General features: G+C 40.1%; 1 protein-coding gene across 3 annotated transcripts in view; it reads right to left on the reverse strand.

The window, feature by feature from the left end:
* ABCA13 (ATP binding cassette subfamily A member 13) overlaps positions 1-17394 on the reverse strand; it is a 210957-nt gene extending 193563 nt beyond the window's left edge. For all 3 annotated transcript variants that reach the window (XM_055800569.1, XM_055800568.1, XM_055800570.1), the window contains exons 1-3: positions 17141-17394; positions 9256-9349; positions 7567-7690 (exon numbers count right to left, since the gene is read on the reverse strand). In XM_055800569.1, the coding sequence (XP_055656544.1) occupies positions 7567-7690; positions 9256-9349; positions 17141-17230 (308 nt within the window). In that variant the 5' untranslated portion in view covers positions 17231-17394. The remainder of the gene's footprint in view (positions 1-7566; positions 7691-9255; positions 9350-17140) is intronic.

Consider the following 17394-nt stretch of genomic DNA (forward strand, 5'->3'; position numbering starts at 1 on the left):
CACAATTAACTGTCACATAAGCACCAGTTACAAAAATATAGTGAGTTACATTCCTTTCTTGTCAAATTTGTATCTGAATACTAGTTTTCAGCACAATTCTTACTTATTAGTAAAGAAAAATCTAATGAGACAGATTCCTAAACCAAAGAATCAGCCACTGCTTTCTGATTCTTTCATTTCTCTCTCCCTCCCTCCCCGATGCTCATTTGTTTAGACAGCCACCAAGCTGTCTGCAACTTTAGACTAAGAGATGAGAAAAAAATTTAATCTTAAAACAATCAAGTTCTTGATTGTTTCAGTGCAGCTTATTTTGATCCCAGCTTGGCAAATAGCCAGTAGGATTTTGGAAAACTCTTTCACCAGCTTCAAACTTCAACGGCTTAAAGTAAAAAAATTCCTCACTACATTTTTTTTTCTCCTTTTAAATGGAGTTTTAAAAAGCAGGTTTCTGTTGCTCAAAGGGCAGCTTTTTAGGTGATTAACAGCTAGGCTTTAGCTATTGATTTTGAAAACCACCACATAAATTCCAGTGTTACCAACACACCTACTGCCTGAAATTTCAGACAGCTAGAAACACTGGTATTTGGCAAAGAACAGGAACGCTAACTACATACTGAAAACTTTCTAGCACTGCGCTTTTTGAGCATGAAAAAGTGGCCAGCACTTGACCAGAATAACAACCACCACATTGGTTAAAACACAGATCCAGTCAGAACTTAAAAAATAAATAAATGAAACAACCCTAGCTCAGTTTCCACAGGATTTGCCATGGGTTTTTACTTTTTTAAAATACTTGATGAACTTTAAATTGACAACTAAACTTACAAAATATCACGCCTTAATACAATCACAAGTATTCAGAGAAGTGGAGCATAAAGGCACTATTTCAACCCACATTGATTTCCCTCCAAATTAGACATAAGCCTTACATCCCCATGTACAATTGTCCCTGGTTTAGAAGCATTGCAAACAATAATGCTCTGGGGGAAAAGGACACTTTTACCCACACAGGAGCATATGGCTGGGCTCAGGTCTGGCTCCAGGGCTGCAGGCGCCCCCCAGCCTCCCTGCCAGCAGCAGGCTGCACAGGTAACAATGACAGAGGGAGCCAGTAACTGCCTCTCCTCTTCCCCCATCATTGACTCCGCTGCATCTTGGATCTGCAAAGCTTGGTTTGATGAAGAGCTGGGGGGGGGGAAGCAGAAAACAACCCTTTTGATCTTGGCACCAAATTTTATGTGTTATAGCCACCTGTTTGATATATAGCAAAAGCACATCTGACAACACAGGCTGAGTTAGGTGACTATTAATCTCTTCTGTTAATCTGAATCTCTTGTGAGTAATCCCAGCCCAGAAACCATTCAGCCTCACACTGCGTGAGCAGAGCAGTGGGTGGTTAGTGGGTGGTTCTTGGAGCAGGTAGGTAGCAAATGTAATAGCTAAGTGAGATCTGTTTAGCAATATTTTTTTCAAACGAGGAAAACTGAACTCCCTCACCCCACAATTTAAGTAAGGAAAAACACTGTCTGCTCTTCATCACTTAGCTTTACAATATTTTGTTGACAGCTATAAAGCTTCCTTTGAACAAAGAAGGCTTCAGGCCATACTGCCCTAGGTGCTGTGCGAGACAGCAGCAGCCTGCTTAGCCCTCCTGCTTTGTCCCTTAACCAAGCAGGACAGCAGCTCAGCTGGGATGTTCTTTCAGCATCTGTGGGTTTGAGGGCTGGGGAGACCAGCCACTCTCCTGTGAGGGGTCTCACAGACTACACAGGGTGGAACTGGAGAGGGTACACAGACTAGAAACAAAGAAAATACCTGGCAGCACTCAGAGCATGGTGGCTCTAAAGAGCTCCAGGGTAAGTGCCAGGAAAAGCAAGTTGGTGTAGATATTTATAGTATGGAAAAAGGACTAAGACAAAGGCATAAGGCCCAGCTATTACAGAAGAGAAGACAGCACATGCAACCTGAGAAACTCATAGAAACACCGCACTCCCAAGAACAAGCCTCTCAACAGATGAGAACAGCTGTTTGGACATGCTGTTTCTAAACTATTAGCTTTATGGGGATTTCCAGGGCAGGACCAAATCTCAGCCAGCTGCCACTCATGCCCTTTTTTGCCATCATTGCCACAGCCCTTGCTCTGGTCACTCTTGGAGCAACCTCCTTTGGAAGAGGAAATCACAATGGGCCTGATATTAGTTATCAGGCTCCATTTTATGAAACAGCTTAAAATATTACAGGGGTTCTATTTACTGAATATCTGTGTTAAGTTTAAGGAGTTTTACGTATTTTCAACATGGTAATAGGGGACGATATTTACCTCCTAATAAGAATGCTATGAGAGATCACTAGTTTCTTAATTCAACACAAACAACACAAAATTGGAGGAAGATGTCACCGTCTTGCCAAAAAGATAAGAAACTAGACTCAAAACCAGCTGCAAGGACAGTCAAGACAAGCAATTTTCAGACAGTGTGCCAACAAAAATATTTAGTTGTACTGCTACTCTCCCGGAGAGCCTTCAGTGTGTGTTTTCTGGAGCAGAAGACTACATGAACTTATTTGTGTATGCATTGAGTAAGTCAACGGCAGCAGTTACTAGGAACAATAAAGAGAAGCAAGGGATGAGAAAAAGGACAAAAGGAGGAAGCTAGTAATTTATAGGAGAGAACATATCTAATTAGAACTGGGGTGTTAGGAGAAGGGGTGTGTGTATATATATATATGAATTTATTATCATCCATGGTAACTCTTTCCTTAATTGTGCATTTCCAGAAATACCTGTGTGAGGACAGAAATCAAATTAAAGACATACATTCACACAAACTTTGACCTTGATAAAACACTGTAAAAGAGCAAAAAGACTCTGCATCTTTTTGAGCATGTAAAAGCAATTTCCTAAAGCCATGACTCAGAAATGCTAATTCTGTTCAAATTACCCAGTTACTCAGGATGATGATAAGAATGTTCATCTGAGACCTCAGTTATGATGTGCAATGCCGTTTAGACTGGTGATTTTCATGAGCCTCTCAGCACACTCTTGTCTCAATCTCACCCCTGCCACCACATTAAAAATTTGTCTCTAAAATTGCAAATCCCCAACTCTGTTGGCTCCCATTCTCACCATCTCAGGACAGCCTGGAGACATGACATCTCCATCAACACCAAAACACATGCCGGAAAATAGCTTACTGCAGGTCTGTCACAGAAAGATCTTTCCCCTCCATGTTGCATACTATTATAACCCTTATAAAATGCAACGGACCAAACAATATAAAGAACTAAAAAAACATTGTTCTTAATTGGCTATAAAATGGAGAAAACTCATGTTAAAAATTCCTTTTCTCCACAATTCTGACAATCTGTAAGCAAGATCACTAAAATTGCTTAAGTTTCTGTTTTCCAACTACATAGCACAAGACTACAAAAGCCAGGGTGACTATTCAGTAAGTTGCTGCAGACATACAGCTATCTTGCAGAATTATTTCTTTTTTCATTTTAAGATACATAAGTAAAGAAAAATCTGATCCTTTAAGCAATTTTATGCAAGTGCTGTCACTGCTTAGATCTTGCTTGATCTTGTTCTTCCACACCTGCTCTTGTACATGAGCTCTTCCAATACTACTCCACCAGAGAGCCACAGAGGCCCAGGTATCAATAAAAACAGTAACAAGAAAGTGACCAGGGGGAGTGGGATGGCCCCAGCAGGGGGGACAAGCTAGAAACTGAAGCACCCCTGGAGGAGGCCACATCCTCCCCAGTGAGGCACCATCCCCCACAATCCTGGCAAGCAGGCAGACCTGGGGGTGGGTCACAGGCTCCAGCAACAGCCCCAACACAGCAGAATGAACCCAGGAGTCCAGTCAGGTGCAAAAGGAGACAGAGCTACCACATGGGTCTGAGGGGTCCATCCAGGAGAAGATGCCAGAGACAGACCTGGGGCTCTGACACACCTACAGGGTTTGCCTCGCCTGGCACTGCTCAGGCTGCTACTGCTTGTAGATAAATAGAGAGAAATAAACTAATGAGTTTAGAAACAACATTTTAGAGTATTGTTTTAATGATCTTTGTAGTTCTAAGTCCAAGAAAACCTAAGCTTCGTTTTCTTTTAGGTATTGAGAAGTCTAATGAACATAGATCTAGGAGTCTGAGCTGCAAGGGCAAATCCCACCACATTCTGCAATATTTGCAGTTGAATTAAGAGCACTGGGGATATATTATGTTTCTATGCACAGGCACTTGCATTTGCAGATGTTAGGCCATAGGACACTGTGCTGCATGGTTTTATCTTATCGGCATGCTCTCAGTTTTACTCTGTGCTCCATTAAGGTGAAGTGGGGGGTGGAACATTCTGGAAAGAGCAGGGAAAAACATCATTTGCCATGGGAGTTCCTAAAGATACCTCCTAAATATTTCCTTACTCTGCTCTGAGATACTGCTGAGTGTAACAGGTTAGGGAATCACATCAAAGAGCTGCAAGCCACCAGCTTTTGCAGTGGCTGAAGAGAGGAGCAAGGAGCAAAGCTTCAGAGCTGTTAACAAATGGATGGTTTTCAAGTCGTCAGGGATTTTGCTGTAAATCAGAATTAATGAGGTAGTTGTAGACTTAACCTGGCTCATCTTCTCACTATATCAATGGCTGTTAATAGAGCCTGTTGCTTGAGGGGATGGCACCACATCTGTGAGGGCATGGCCTGCACCAGGATGACTTCAACCCCTGGCTCAGCTCCCCTCAAGGAGCAGTCCTGCTCAGGCTGCTCACTGACAAATAGTCATTTGGGTAATTTATGGGTTTCATAGTGGAGGTTCCAAGAGAAGTCATAGAATTACTTTTTTTCCAAAAGACAACAACTATATTTCCAACTGGTAGCACTGATGTGGTACATACTGCGAAAATAAATGGGTTAAGTGTCCATGCAAACTGTGCAGAGTCTTTGATTTACCCTTAATAAATGCAACATTGTTGATGTAAAAATGTCCCTGAAAATGACTGTAAAGAGCCACCGATGGTTTGATATAATCCTGAAAGGGAAGATAATCTGTATTACTGTTCCTATGCCATCCCTTCTCTCCAGTCAACACAGGGACTTTGTAGGATCTAGTTATGTTTGGCTGATCAAGCTGACAGTCTGTATTCCTAAGGCTGTTCGCAGCCAGCATAAGTCAGAGCAGACCTAAGGTTGATTTAATTTATACTTGATGGACCTACTGGAATAGACTGACTTCAGAATGAACTTCATACTACATTTACACCTCTTTTCCTTACCCAGGCCATATGCTACTTAGTGTAGCCTATTGAGTATGTACATATACATACATGCTTGCATTTTATTTTTTCATTGAAAAATTGAAAGCCGCTGAATAACTTCCCCAATTCTTAAGTAGGTCTAAGACTGCCTCCAGGAAATTCTTTCCTGCTTTTCTTTTGAGCTGAAATATAATTTGGGCAACTCAGTCAAAACAGTATAAATAAACATGCAGAGAAGTCAATATATTTCATATTTTTTAGAGATTTAACACACTTAGATGGCATCTGGACTAGTGATAAAGATAAGACCTATCCTTTTAGGACATAATTTTTAAAAAGGCCAACAGTTATTGCATAGCGATATAATATTGCCACTGAAAGTAACAGGCTACAGGCTTTGTACCGAGTTTGCCAGACCATAGCACAGAGGCTTGACACCTTTGCTTTGTTTGGATTGTTTTAACGTACCTGCAGTTTTGCTTTTGATTTGGTTTAGTTTTAATTTATTATTTTTTTTCTGGCCAGATGGCTATGGCTATTTACTTGACTTTCACTTGTCATTGTATAATACCACCATAGTTTTACACAGACAGTAGTAACAAGTGATCGTTCTGTGGAAAATGAGGTATTTATGATTAACATAGCAAATCAGTGCAGAGCAACTCAGGCCCAGTGTAACAGTAGAGGCCTTGAGAAGCGGGGACACAGGATGCATTGTACTGGAGTACAGGTCTAGGATGATAAGAGATGGGGCATAGGCTGGCACCGAGGATCCCATGGCTATAAACAACTCACCAGCGGTCAGTTAAAATGCAGAACTATAGCCAGACAAAGCTGATTTATAAGTATCAAGAAAAAAGAACAGATACCTAACATACGTAAAAGATACCATATACCTTCAGATGTATCATAGACATGCAGACCAGTGGAGGACAAAGAAGGTTTAAAAGCACTTTAGCAAACACAAATGACCCCAAGTGTACCCTAGAGTGAAAAAGAAGCCATCAACACAACACATTCCTCCAGGCAAAAGGAGCTTCAGATCACAATTTACCATAACAACCCTACTACCACCAGACTGTAGCCACTGACCTGATGAACCAAAGCAACAGTGAAAAGGTAAGCATAACCCCAGGGAAAGGAGAAGAAACTAAGTGGCTGTGTAACATTTGAACTGTATTATTATTACTAGGAGAATTTTTGTTTAGGATTACTGTAATGCTGTTATTTCTGTATATAAGCATTTTCTATGATAAAAGAACTGGCCTAATAACAATTTGTGGCTTAAACCATAAAGATTTCAATTCTACTAAGAAATGATTGCTTTATGTAAAAGGTATTTGCCCATAAACAAGATTTATTTTGCATGATCTTATGCTTAATCAACAGTTCTCTACATATACAAATAACTAGAACAGACTGTCTAGATCAAATGGTAAGTATCATGGCCCATTACTGTGATATTGAAGCTTTCTAACTTGCTGCATGCTGAATTTATTGCTATCTATAAACTTCTACAATAATAAACCATAAAAACTTAATGGTCTTACACACTTACCTGGCTCAGCTCTCTAAGATCTTTTTTGGTAGATATTCTCAATTTTCTAACAGTAATACATACATATATATACACATATATTCTGATTAGCTCACCTCAGTTTGACTTTATTGTTATGTATGTTGAAAGATTACTTATGACTGCATCCTTCAGCCAATTTACATGTGTCCTTGCATCTCAATGCTATTCAACATTTTGAAGTAGGTCAAATTACCACATTTCTTAAAGAAAAAGCTCAAATTCAGGTCCATCCCTTTTCTTTCTGTACTCTGGGATCCTGTGACAAGGCCCTTTTACAGGCTACTTCAAGTTCTTTTTAGTACAGAGTTACTACTACTCCTCCTTTCTGGCTTTTTGTGGTCTTACTTAAGAGTTATCCTTGTTTTGCTTTTCTGCCTTTACTTCTCCTACCATGTGTGCTCCCAAACTACCCAAAGTTTAAATCCATGCATAATACACTTTTTACTGCCCAGTCTCACCCTCATGTAATAAAAAACTTTTGAGTGAAGAATAAAAGCAGCAACAAAGGGCGAGAATACAAGGCACACCTCCAATTTTCCCCCAAAAAAAGTTTTCAGTATCTAATAACAGCATAAAATGCCCAAGAAAGGCAAACAAAAATTCATAAGAGGCATGACTAAAGACCCTACACCTTTTGCATTCATAAGGTCACTAAAGGAAACTTAGCACAGAGTGACAACCTTTGCTTTAGAAAAAGACGCAGTGTGATGCTGACAGCTCTGCCCAATTCGTAACTTACCGTAAGCGGTGGTTTGTCTGTGTTGTGTAACTAGAATTCTTGCATCTTGAACCAACATTACAGAAAAGAGTCCGCATGAAAGGATAAAGGCCCTGACTTGGTAAATCCCGAGCTTCTAAGTAACCTAAAACCAAGCAGCAGCAGAATTAAAACCAGTGATGTTGAGGTTACAAACCTGTACCATCACACTGTGTGCCTTTCTCCTAGAAAGTGGCTTTGTCACCTGCAAACAATGAAGTTGTATCAATGGTAGGTGTCCCATTTAAGAATAACTAATTCACCACAGAAAACAAAATAACCTGTGTCAGAATGTGACAACAGGGTATAACATTTGAGAGCAGTCTTTGAAAAGCTGATTTTCACGGTAGTAACACCATTGCATGTTTCCATAGTTCTGACAATTTAAACTTCAAAATATAAAGCAACTTTTTTCTTATTTTGAAACATAAGGAATAGCTATAGGATTCATATTTAACCTCATTTCTTTCTTTAAAATAGCAAAAAATGAGAAATACTTGCAATACTTCCCCTTGTCCTCTGGATAACCTTCTTTTGGCAACCATTGCACCAAAATTAAAGGAATTAAATGAGAGCAAAATAAGAAAGCTAGTATTTGGCCTAGCACTCTTACTGAATATTTAGAATTGAAAGATGCAGAAACGGGGAATTTACATGCACCTGATACTTAAAAATCCCAATTTTATTTAAATTCATGTGCCAATATTTTTGAGACATGTACCATTAGAAATTGCACTCTTAATCAAGCCATCCCTCATTCCTCAGGAACTATACCTTATGTATAAAATAATGAATTTTGAGTTGTGAATGACCATTTGCAGATGAGATATTTTTACTTAGCACACTCCAGTTCACAGTGCAGCAAGCTCTCCAAGCATGTACATTGTACACCTTTCTGCTAAAACAAAGCAGAAAATGTACTGGAGGAGCACGCTTAAAGTACTCAAACCATTATTATGCACTGCATCTTTGTGTCCAGACTAGAGCAAGTCTAAAGTAAACGTGTATAGCGCTGGCTAGATTCTCTCCAGATGATTCACTCTACAGATCTACAACTGTTTTACCAAATTGGTTTGTAATTTAGCTGGTTTATCCCCAACTTACTGGCATCTGTGAGTAACAGAATAATAAACTGAGTAGATTATAATTCATAAATCATTCTTTCCTGAATGAAGTTAACATTTGACAAGATAAAAGCAAAACCAACTTTATAACATGGAGGTAGTCGTAACAAGTTTGGAAGTGTTGATGGAAATGGAAGATTTTATTATTTACAAAATATTCATTCAAAATCCCAGGAAGTGGATAGGGGTAAGATTCATCTTGTCTAACTGTTAGTATCTACTGCATAATTATCTACTCCTGAGCCAGTCATTGAAACTCCATTACTCAACAGAAAGGAATAAGTACAACTAAAACATAAGTGACCCACCTTAGTTCAGAGTAAATATCTAAAACTTGTCTGACAAATCAGACCTTAAACTTTGTATTTATTTCCCACCTAAACAGGACTTGCTCAGACCCACAGTTAGACAAGACAATACCACTATAGGATTCTTTCCACTGACTCCACTACATGTAAGTCTCCCCTTCTAGAATATCTTTAATAATACCTAAATATTTCTGCAAGCAGAGGCAACCAAAATAGAACAGAGGTGAAATAAAACATACAGTTTTCCTTGTATTTTGGGGGCTCCTGGAAGCGGATTGCAGCCAGAATCAAGAAAAGCACGGATGGCCAGAGTATTTCAGTGAGAGACAGGACCTGACAAGGGAAATCAAGACATCATGAGTACTATAGAAACAGGATTTTGGAAAAATAATTAAAATTAATGTATCTTTTAATTAAAAAAATATAAATAAGTATCCCTTCTACAACTACTTAGGGAAAATAAGATCATTAAAAGCAAATTAGTAATTAAAAATTCTATTGAAGTCCTTGTAACTTTGCCAAATACACTGCTTTCAGAGTACAAAAGTAGTTATCACTTCTATTTGTAGATATTTCCCAACACAGTGACTCTGACAACATGATGATAGTTACATACAGATTTCCCATATCTCCTAAGAAGCTAGCAGCATTCTGCACCTTTGCTGCAACTTCTCATGCTCCCCTGAACCCTGCCTGGTGGCGTACCTCCTTGTCCTTCCCAGGGTCTCTGACTGCTGCCATTACACCCTTTCTTTCACCTGCAGTTGCCTCTCTCCAAAAGCTGCCTTTGTCACCTCCAGAAAGGCATTGCGAGGCCAAGCTAATAGGCCTGAGGTCACCTACCACCACACTTCACATTTCCCTGCCTTCCCACCTCCAGGACCACAATGAAAAGGCACCCAAGCCAGTGCACTGTGGGATTTGTGGGTCTTGAGCATGTCTCCTCTGAGCAAACTGCACACACATGATATATGCTTGCACCTCTGTGGAGAGGATGCAACTCCCCAAACGGATTACACAAAGAAGAAAAACCCAACCAACCAAACATAAACAATAGACTCAATTTTCAGCTGCAAAAAGGAAGAAACTGCCACTCAGCCAAGGACTTCTAGATTTATTGATAAAAGTGCTAGGAAGGTGTGAATACCAAACTCTGTAACAGGAATGTAGTACAAATTACAAAGAACACCACTGAAGTTCTCCCATTAGAGTTTATTAACTTCTTCAAAGCATATCATGGATTTTTATTTCTAAAATATCAGAGTTGAATCAAATTCCACTAGAAAAGTGATTCCTAAACTTGGGTACGTTAGAAAAATACCTGAGAAAAGTAACATAATACTTAAGAACAACATCCAGTGGCAGTCTTCCCTGCAGAAAAAGATGTTTCTGCTGAACACGAGACAAGGAACAAAAAACTTCCTGAAATTTAGAGAAATTTTCATTTATCTAAATTGAACACACTCCAAACCAAATAGAAGCCAACCAAAAAACATGAAGTGTAGTACCTTCAAACTTCTAGGGAGCCACAAAGGCCAGCTACTCCCTGAGGCACATGGAGCTAGAGCATGACCAAGCACAGGAGCTGAACAGGGGAGCATCCACCCAGACAGGAGCTGAGGGCCTGGAAGCCCCATTTCAACTGGGCTCTGGGCCCAGGTGGAGCCCCAGGTGAGGCTGATCAGGGCTCTTAAGGCTTATCAGTGCCCCTAGGGGCCTGGAAGCAGCCTTCCTTCTTTGTATGTTCATCTCCATACCTCCTATCTGGAACCAGAGGGCCCTTGCTGTAGAGCAATACATTTTCTCTGGGGTATCTGAGGAGCTGAAGCCAGGCATGGCAGATGAGAAAGAGGGTACTGCAGAAGAGATTTGGAAAAGGCATCACCAGGCTGCCCATGAGGGGCTGGAAAGGGCCAAGGCTGCCCCTGGAGACACATACTACTACCACCACCTCCAGGTCAGTGCTGGGGGAAAGGGTGGGAGGAGGTTCCCACAAGAAGCTCAGGCAGGGGGTCATGGCTGTGAAAGACCAGACCTCATGGGGTTGTTTATAGGGGGAAAGTCCTGGTCAGTCACAGGCTGGGCTCCCTGGTACCTCAGGGTTCAAGGTAACCTAAGCTGGCAGTCAGGGTGTAGCACCAGCCCTCAACTCCCTAGGGGGCAGGGGGCCGAAAGCAATGCCATGCCAGTGGGGCCCTTGCCAGGCAGGGCCTGCCCTGCAGTACCCTAGCAAGGCAAGTGGGCTGGGTAGCACCAGCTAGGTTCAGCTGAGAGTCTGGGCCTCTAGGTGGGTCTGCAGTGGTGAGACAGGCCTAAGATCAAGCCAGAAGGCAGATCTGCAGGCTGTGGTCATGTTCAGTGAGAGCAGCCAGGATCAAACACGGTCCTGTAATCACTGGCAGAGCCTACGGAAAGGTACAGCTGAGTCAGAGACCACCGCTCCTAGCAAAGGCATTCTGTGGTATGGAACGTCCCTTTGGCTACTGCAGGTCACCTGTCCCAACAACTCCCTCCCAGTTTCTTGTCCACCTCCTCACTGGCAGAGCATGGGAAACTGAAAAGCCCTTAATTTAGGGTAAACCTACTTAGCAACAACTAAAACATCAGTGTGTTACCAACATTATTATTATACTAAATCCAAAACACAGCACCGTACCGCCATCAAGGAAGAAAATAAACTATCTGAGCTAAAACCAGGGCAGGGCCCCAGCTGGTGTCTGAGTAGGGGCAGGGCTGGGTGTGTGGGTGGCTGCCCCAGGTGAGGCTGCTCAGGGCCATTAAGAGCTATCAGTGCCCTCAGGGCCCTGACATCTAGGAGCACAGCTGTAGGTGTATTTAGGTATTCATTTGATAATGATGTCTAGATAGGATAGAGCTACTTATCCCTTGCCCTTCTTTGCTCCTAGTCATTTTTCTGTAGGCTAGAGGAGCCCCTTGGGGTTCTGTATCATGGACACCATCTCTGGGCAGTCACCAAAGCCTGATTTCAAACCTGCTATTCTGTTCTCTGTCTGTCCTGCTGTACTGAACTTTTACCAGGGGCTTCCTTTACCTCTTGCAAGCTGATCAAGCAAAAATAAAGAAATTGAAAGAGTAGTTGGCTCAATAGCTTCTAAGTCAATTGCACAATATCCAGGATCATACTTGTGAGCCCTGGGCACTAAGATAATTGTACCAGCTTTTTGCTCTTTCAGTACAATAACTAGGACAAAACACAAAGTCGTGTAAATACAGCCATGGTGTGGAGCCGCCACAGCTAATTCTAGGCAGCTCTACGGCTGAAAGCCTAGGACTGGACTCACGGCTGTCACCGGCTGTCAACCACCAGCCAAAAAACCTTGAGGTTCTTCATTATATTTAACAAGGGCTAATGATGTGGGAAGAACAGGAATGGGTTTACTTGCTGGCTTAGTCACCAGTATCCAAACTGTTAAGAAAAAAAGCTAGTCTTACTGCATAGAGCTAAATCTAGGCCTTACTAAAAAAGATGTGAATTTGGAGCAGCATTTCACTAGGACACTTCTTGGTGATAGTACCTCTTTGTTCAAGGAAATCTAATGTGTTGTTTGTACTTAGTAAGAAGGTTTCAGGCAAAAAAATGCAGGGGATTAAATATGTTAGTGAGAGGGATTTATTTGTGCTACAAAGCAGAGAATGGACAGACTTGAAGGCTTTTAATCATTACAAAGGCCTTCCCAGAGGGATGGAACAGATTTTATTAAACTTATCTGGAGAATTAGACCTAGGATCAAAAATATCACGCTATCTTATCACTAAAATTGAGGAACAGCATGGTACTAACACTGTGTGATGCATTTGAGCTTGTACAAACAGCTTTATAGGAGTTATGATACCCGAAAAATTCTATTCTAGTTGCTTACCAAAACAGAAAAGCAGAAAACATATTATGTTTCCCATTAACTGAGACCGAAAAAAACCTACTAATGGAGAAACAAATTTCCCATCAATTCAGAATATGGCAAGCTTCTGACTTCAAAATCTAGATTAGTTCACCCAAACAAGTACAGAAATACCCTCGGTCTGCACCTTCTTTTTTCTTACCATTTCCCCTTTCAGGCTGCATTAAGGATCAGTCATTCATGTTTAAGATAGCTGTGAAATTAATTGGACTTTCTCCATTGACACTCCCCTTGGTATACCATAGCAGGTGACCAGAGGTCCACTCTTGCAACTTTCATGGGGTGTGGTATATCACTTGGCCTAAAACTTTGAGTGATGTTCTTCTACATCTCTGTGTACTTTGGATGGAGCCAAAGAAGTTAATTTATTTCAGGTAGAGTTCAGTTAATAGTTTTTGGCCTGTTCCTGGGCTTTTTTGTCTGCAATTAGATTTTGAACTTGAATAGTTCGACCCACTGAGAATTGCTGCTGGATTATTTGATGGTATGTAGAAAGCAAAACAGAGAAAGGAGAAGAAATCACCCATTCATAGGTATAACTGAGTGTCATCTGGCTAGAAATACAAGAGAATATTCTGTGACTAGAAAAGTCACACAGGCTGTAACACTGTAGGGTATGACAGGTACAGAACAGTTACAGGTAAGAACTCGCCTCTTGTTTAAGCTCTTCCAAAATTATTTGGCTTAGTCAGAACATCCAAAACTCTGGCATGCAGAGAAGGGTTACTATTCCAAATTTGGGACACATGAGCCAAAAATTCTTAAAATATAAAAATACATTATTTTTAAAAGGGCAGATTCTTTTTTTTTTTTTTCATAAACCTAGGAATCAAAATGAACATTGCACAATGCTATTAGCATTGGCACTGGGGTAGAAAGGCATCTAATGAAACGATAAGAGCTGTAAACAATTGTTACTCTTATTCTGGGATGCATTCTCCTTGGTTGTTACCATTCACCTGAGAAACCTCATTGCACTTATAGAACAAGTTAAATAGCAATGATTTTGGTGAATATACAAAATTCAAGGTTTAATAAAGATATCAAATTTGCAGCTGAAGAATACCAGTGAGCCAAGAATAGACCCCTTAGAATAACTTCTGTTGTTTACAACACTTTAAGAACACAAATAATTTCATTTTCCATTTACCTCCAAAACTTCATTATGCATTAATGGCTTATCAGAGGTAGACTTCTCAGTCTAACATGCTTATGCCTTTCTTTGTTAAAGTACCATGAGTCTGGATGTTGATAACAGCAATTGCAGAGAACCTAGGAATATTAAGAAATAATCCCATTGTCCACATTGCTGTAGTCTGCTCCAGCTGTCCTTACTACCATCACAACCACTGCCTGTATAGCAACAGCAGCAACCACGTAGCTGATGCTTGGACATGAGGGAGTCTGAAATAGTTGGGGTTTTTTTCAACAACCCCCCAAAAGAGCCCTTAGCAGTCCTGTCTTTTGATAAACTAATGATTTTTTTTTTTAGACGAATGAAGCAAATCCCATTCAGCTGGCTTCTAGCAGAGCACATGATAAAAGAGGAATCTGGAGTAAGTACAAGAAGTGAGAAGGCAGCTGCAGAGGCAACAATAGGTTGGAGGACTCAATGAACCATCAGCATGCTGCAGACATTAAGCAAGAAAATTTGATCTCACTGAGCAAGTTATTCCTGGTAAAGGTGGGAAGTAATATTGCTTTGTAAGGCATATTCATGTTCAAATAGGAAAGGCACAAACAGAAAAAGGTCCAAAAAAAGGGCATTTGAAAGATGGCAGCCCCTGTGCAGCTGCTTTGACCAGGCACTGAGCGGAACTGGGATCTGAGAGCTCATGCCATTCTTGTGAGTTGCGCTTGGGAGGAATGGTGAATTTGGTAATAGAGCTTTAGGATCTGACAGATAAAACGGACAACTTTGTAACTGTTCACTGTTATTTTTATTGTTTTGCACTGATGCAAAAACATACATGTGCAAAACATTGTGCTCAGCAGTGAGCAACTTTTAGGGATGTTTATATCTTTTAAAGTGTGGAAGAAAGGAGTGTGAACTGCAAAGGACAGAAGCAGGGCAAAGATGACACAGTGTAGGGACAGATGAAGAGAAATAATTATGGCAGCATTTTCTCTGAACTTAACATTAATCCAAGATGAAAATTATGAATAGTAACAGCTTTTAAAGAAAGGCATAGATTTAGGATAGTCTTTGTTTCATATTTCTTTTAATAGCCATTTTAGCAACTACACACTCAAAGCATTTCACAACATGATTATAATCCCAATTCTCCTCTAAATTAAGGTATCAGAACAAGAGAATTTGGGAATCACATTTCTTTCTTTACCTAGTAGCAAATTTGGACTGTAATAAATACTATATAAACAATATTTAAAAAATGCAGTGATAACAGGCAACTCTACTACTTAAGTTTTTTATGTATCTCCTGAGCTTCCAGAATCTGTAGATCAGGAGCAAAAGCTTCTGAAAACAGAAATGAGAAGGTATCTTCTACACAACTGCAATTTCAAACTCCAACTGATGTCTAAATGTACATATTATTCTCTGCTGCCTTTGAACCATGTTAATAAGAGGCACTGATGCCTGTCTGAATTCAGTCAAAACACCTACTCTTTACAGAACACAATGTCTTTCATAGCCCCTTCACTCCCTTCACATGTAATATTAACTAATACAATGTGATGTTCATGACACATCGTTAGTTCAACAGACCACACTTGTCTTGTAGTCCTGACTGCTGATAAATAACCATGGGAAGACAATTGCCTTCTATAGATAGACCTACACAATATAATACAGAGCTGAAGCACATCAGATCTTTCAGGACATGCTTTTCTGTTCAGATTCACAAGGGTCTGACCTGTCTTTTGCGTAGGTGGACAATCCACCTGGATTTCTTCTTGCATAACTGCATATGGAGCACCTTCACAGCTCAGTGTTTGCACAATGAGTATATAAGGAAGTTTTGAAAATTTCCCAGGGCAGCTTTTAGTTCTGAACAGGCAGAATTAAGTTTCCTTTGGGTCATTCACTGTAATTCCTAGTTTGGGGAAGTATGCATCTCAGTGAGCTCTCTCTTTGGGAAAGCTACCAGTTAGGCAAAATGAAAACGTACATAAATGAAGATTTCATCCTTAAATATATGAGAGAGAAAGCTAGGCAGAGAAAGAAGAGAAATGGATCAGTATGGAGGAGAACAGGAGATACTGAGAAGCTGCTTAATGCACCCTGACATACAAGGGACAGGCAGCATAGAGAAGTGTTTAGGAATGGATAAGAATATAACCAACAGTATCCCTCCCAGAAATACTTTTCATATTAAAAAACATCACTTGAAATCATTTGGAGAAGAAATTGTCTCTCTAAATCACAATTTTATTTAAGTGAAATATTTCTGAAATGAAAAGCTGTATGTTTAATTGAGGCAATCCTATCTGAAGCAACCAAGAAGCCTCATTGCAAATCCCCAGATCATCACAGACAAGGGAAATCAATGAGAAACTATTAATTGAAGTGACATTTTTTTCCCGCAAAAAAATTTAGCTCACTTGAGAAAATTCACTTCCTTCTATATTAAATTATCACATCAATCACAGCAAAAGCAAATGACATCTCCTCTCACATTTAAGTATTATTTTAATTTTGACTGCTGTTGAAGTAGCTGCCACGTTCTTTTGCATATTGGAATTTGAAAGGTTACATTAGGCTTTGTAAAGTGGGTACGAAAAGTAATTTAGAAGTATATACAATTTTAACATACAGTCCTTGCATTCCCCCATATCTAGATTTTTATCACATTTTTGCAAGTTTTATTACATTACAAATGAGTACCTGTAATGTGAAGAAAATTTATTTTCATCCTCACCACTGCTAGAAGCACTGGTAGCATCCATGGATAATTTAAAGATAAGCTGTGGTTCATCAAAACTTTTATGAGATTTCCTATCTCATTTGCAAATTGGGGAGCATTGATGTATTCAGCTATTTCAGAATTAAAATATAGTGTTATTCTCTACTTGTATTTTCAACAATTAGGTGACCAAAGGCAAAACAAGAACCACTTGCAGCCAGCCTACCTTTAACAATCTGCAGCAAAAAAAAAGGGAAACCAATAGGTACAATCTTTCCAACAGATATTAAAAGAAGATTTAAAAAACTGCTTTTTTTTTATGATTTCCAAAAACTCACCGGTTGCCTCACACGGCAGAGCCAATTCTTCCAAAACAGAGCCTTGAACTGGTGTACAGCATGCCCCATATCGTCTTCTCTTTCCTTCATCCACTTGCAGAGTGGCTTCTTAAACTGAGACTTTCTAACATATAATCATCTTCCTAAGCAGTCTGAAAGTATTATTCAGAAGCTGATTAATTCCAGCACTAGAGAATGGTGCAAGAGATTTTCCTGCTTGCTGAGAAAAGATGAGATTATGTTTCTGCCTCTTG

The sequence above is a fragment of the Falco peregrinus genome, chromosome 3 (assembly GCF_023634155.1).
Source record: "Falco peregrinus isolate bFalPer1 chromosome 3, bFalPer1.pri, whole genome shotgun sequence".
NCBI classification, from domain to species: Eukaryota; Metazoa; Chordata; class Aves; order Falconiformes; family Falconidae; genus Falco; species Falco peregrinus.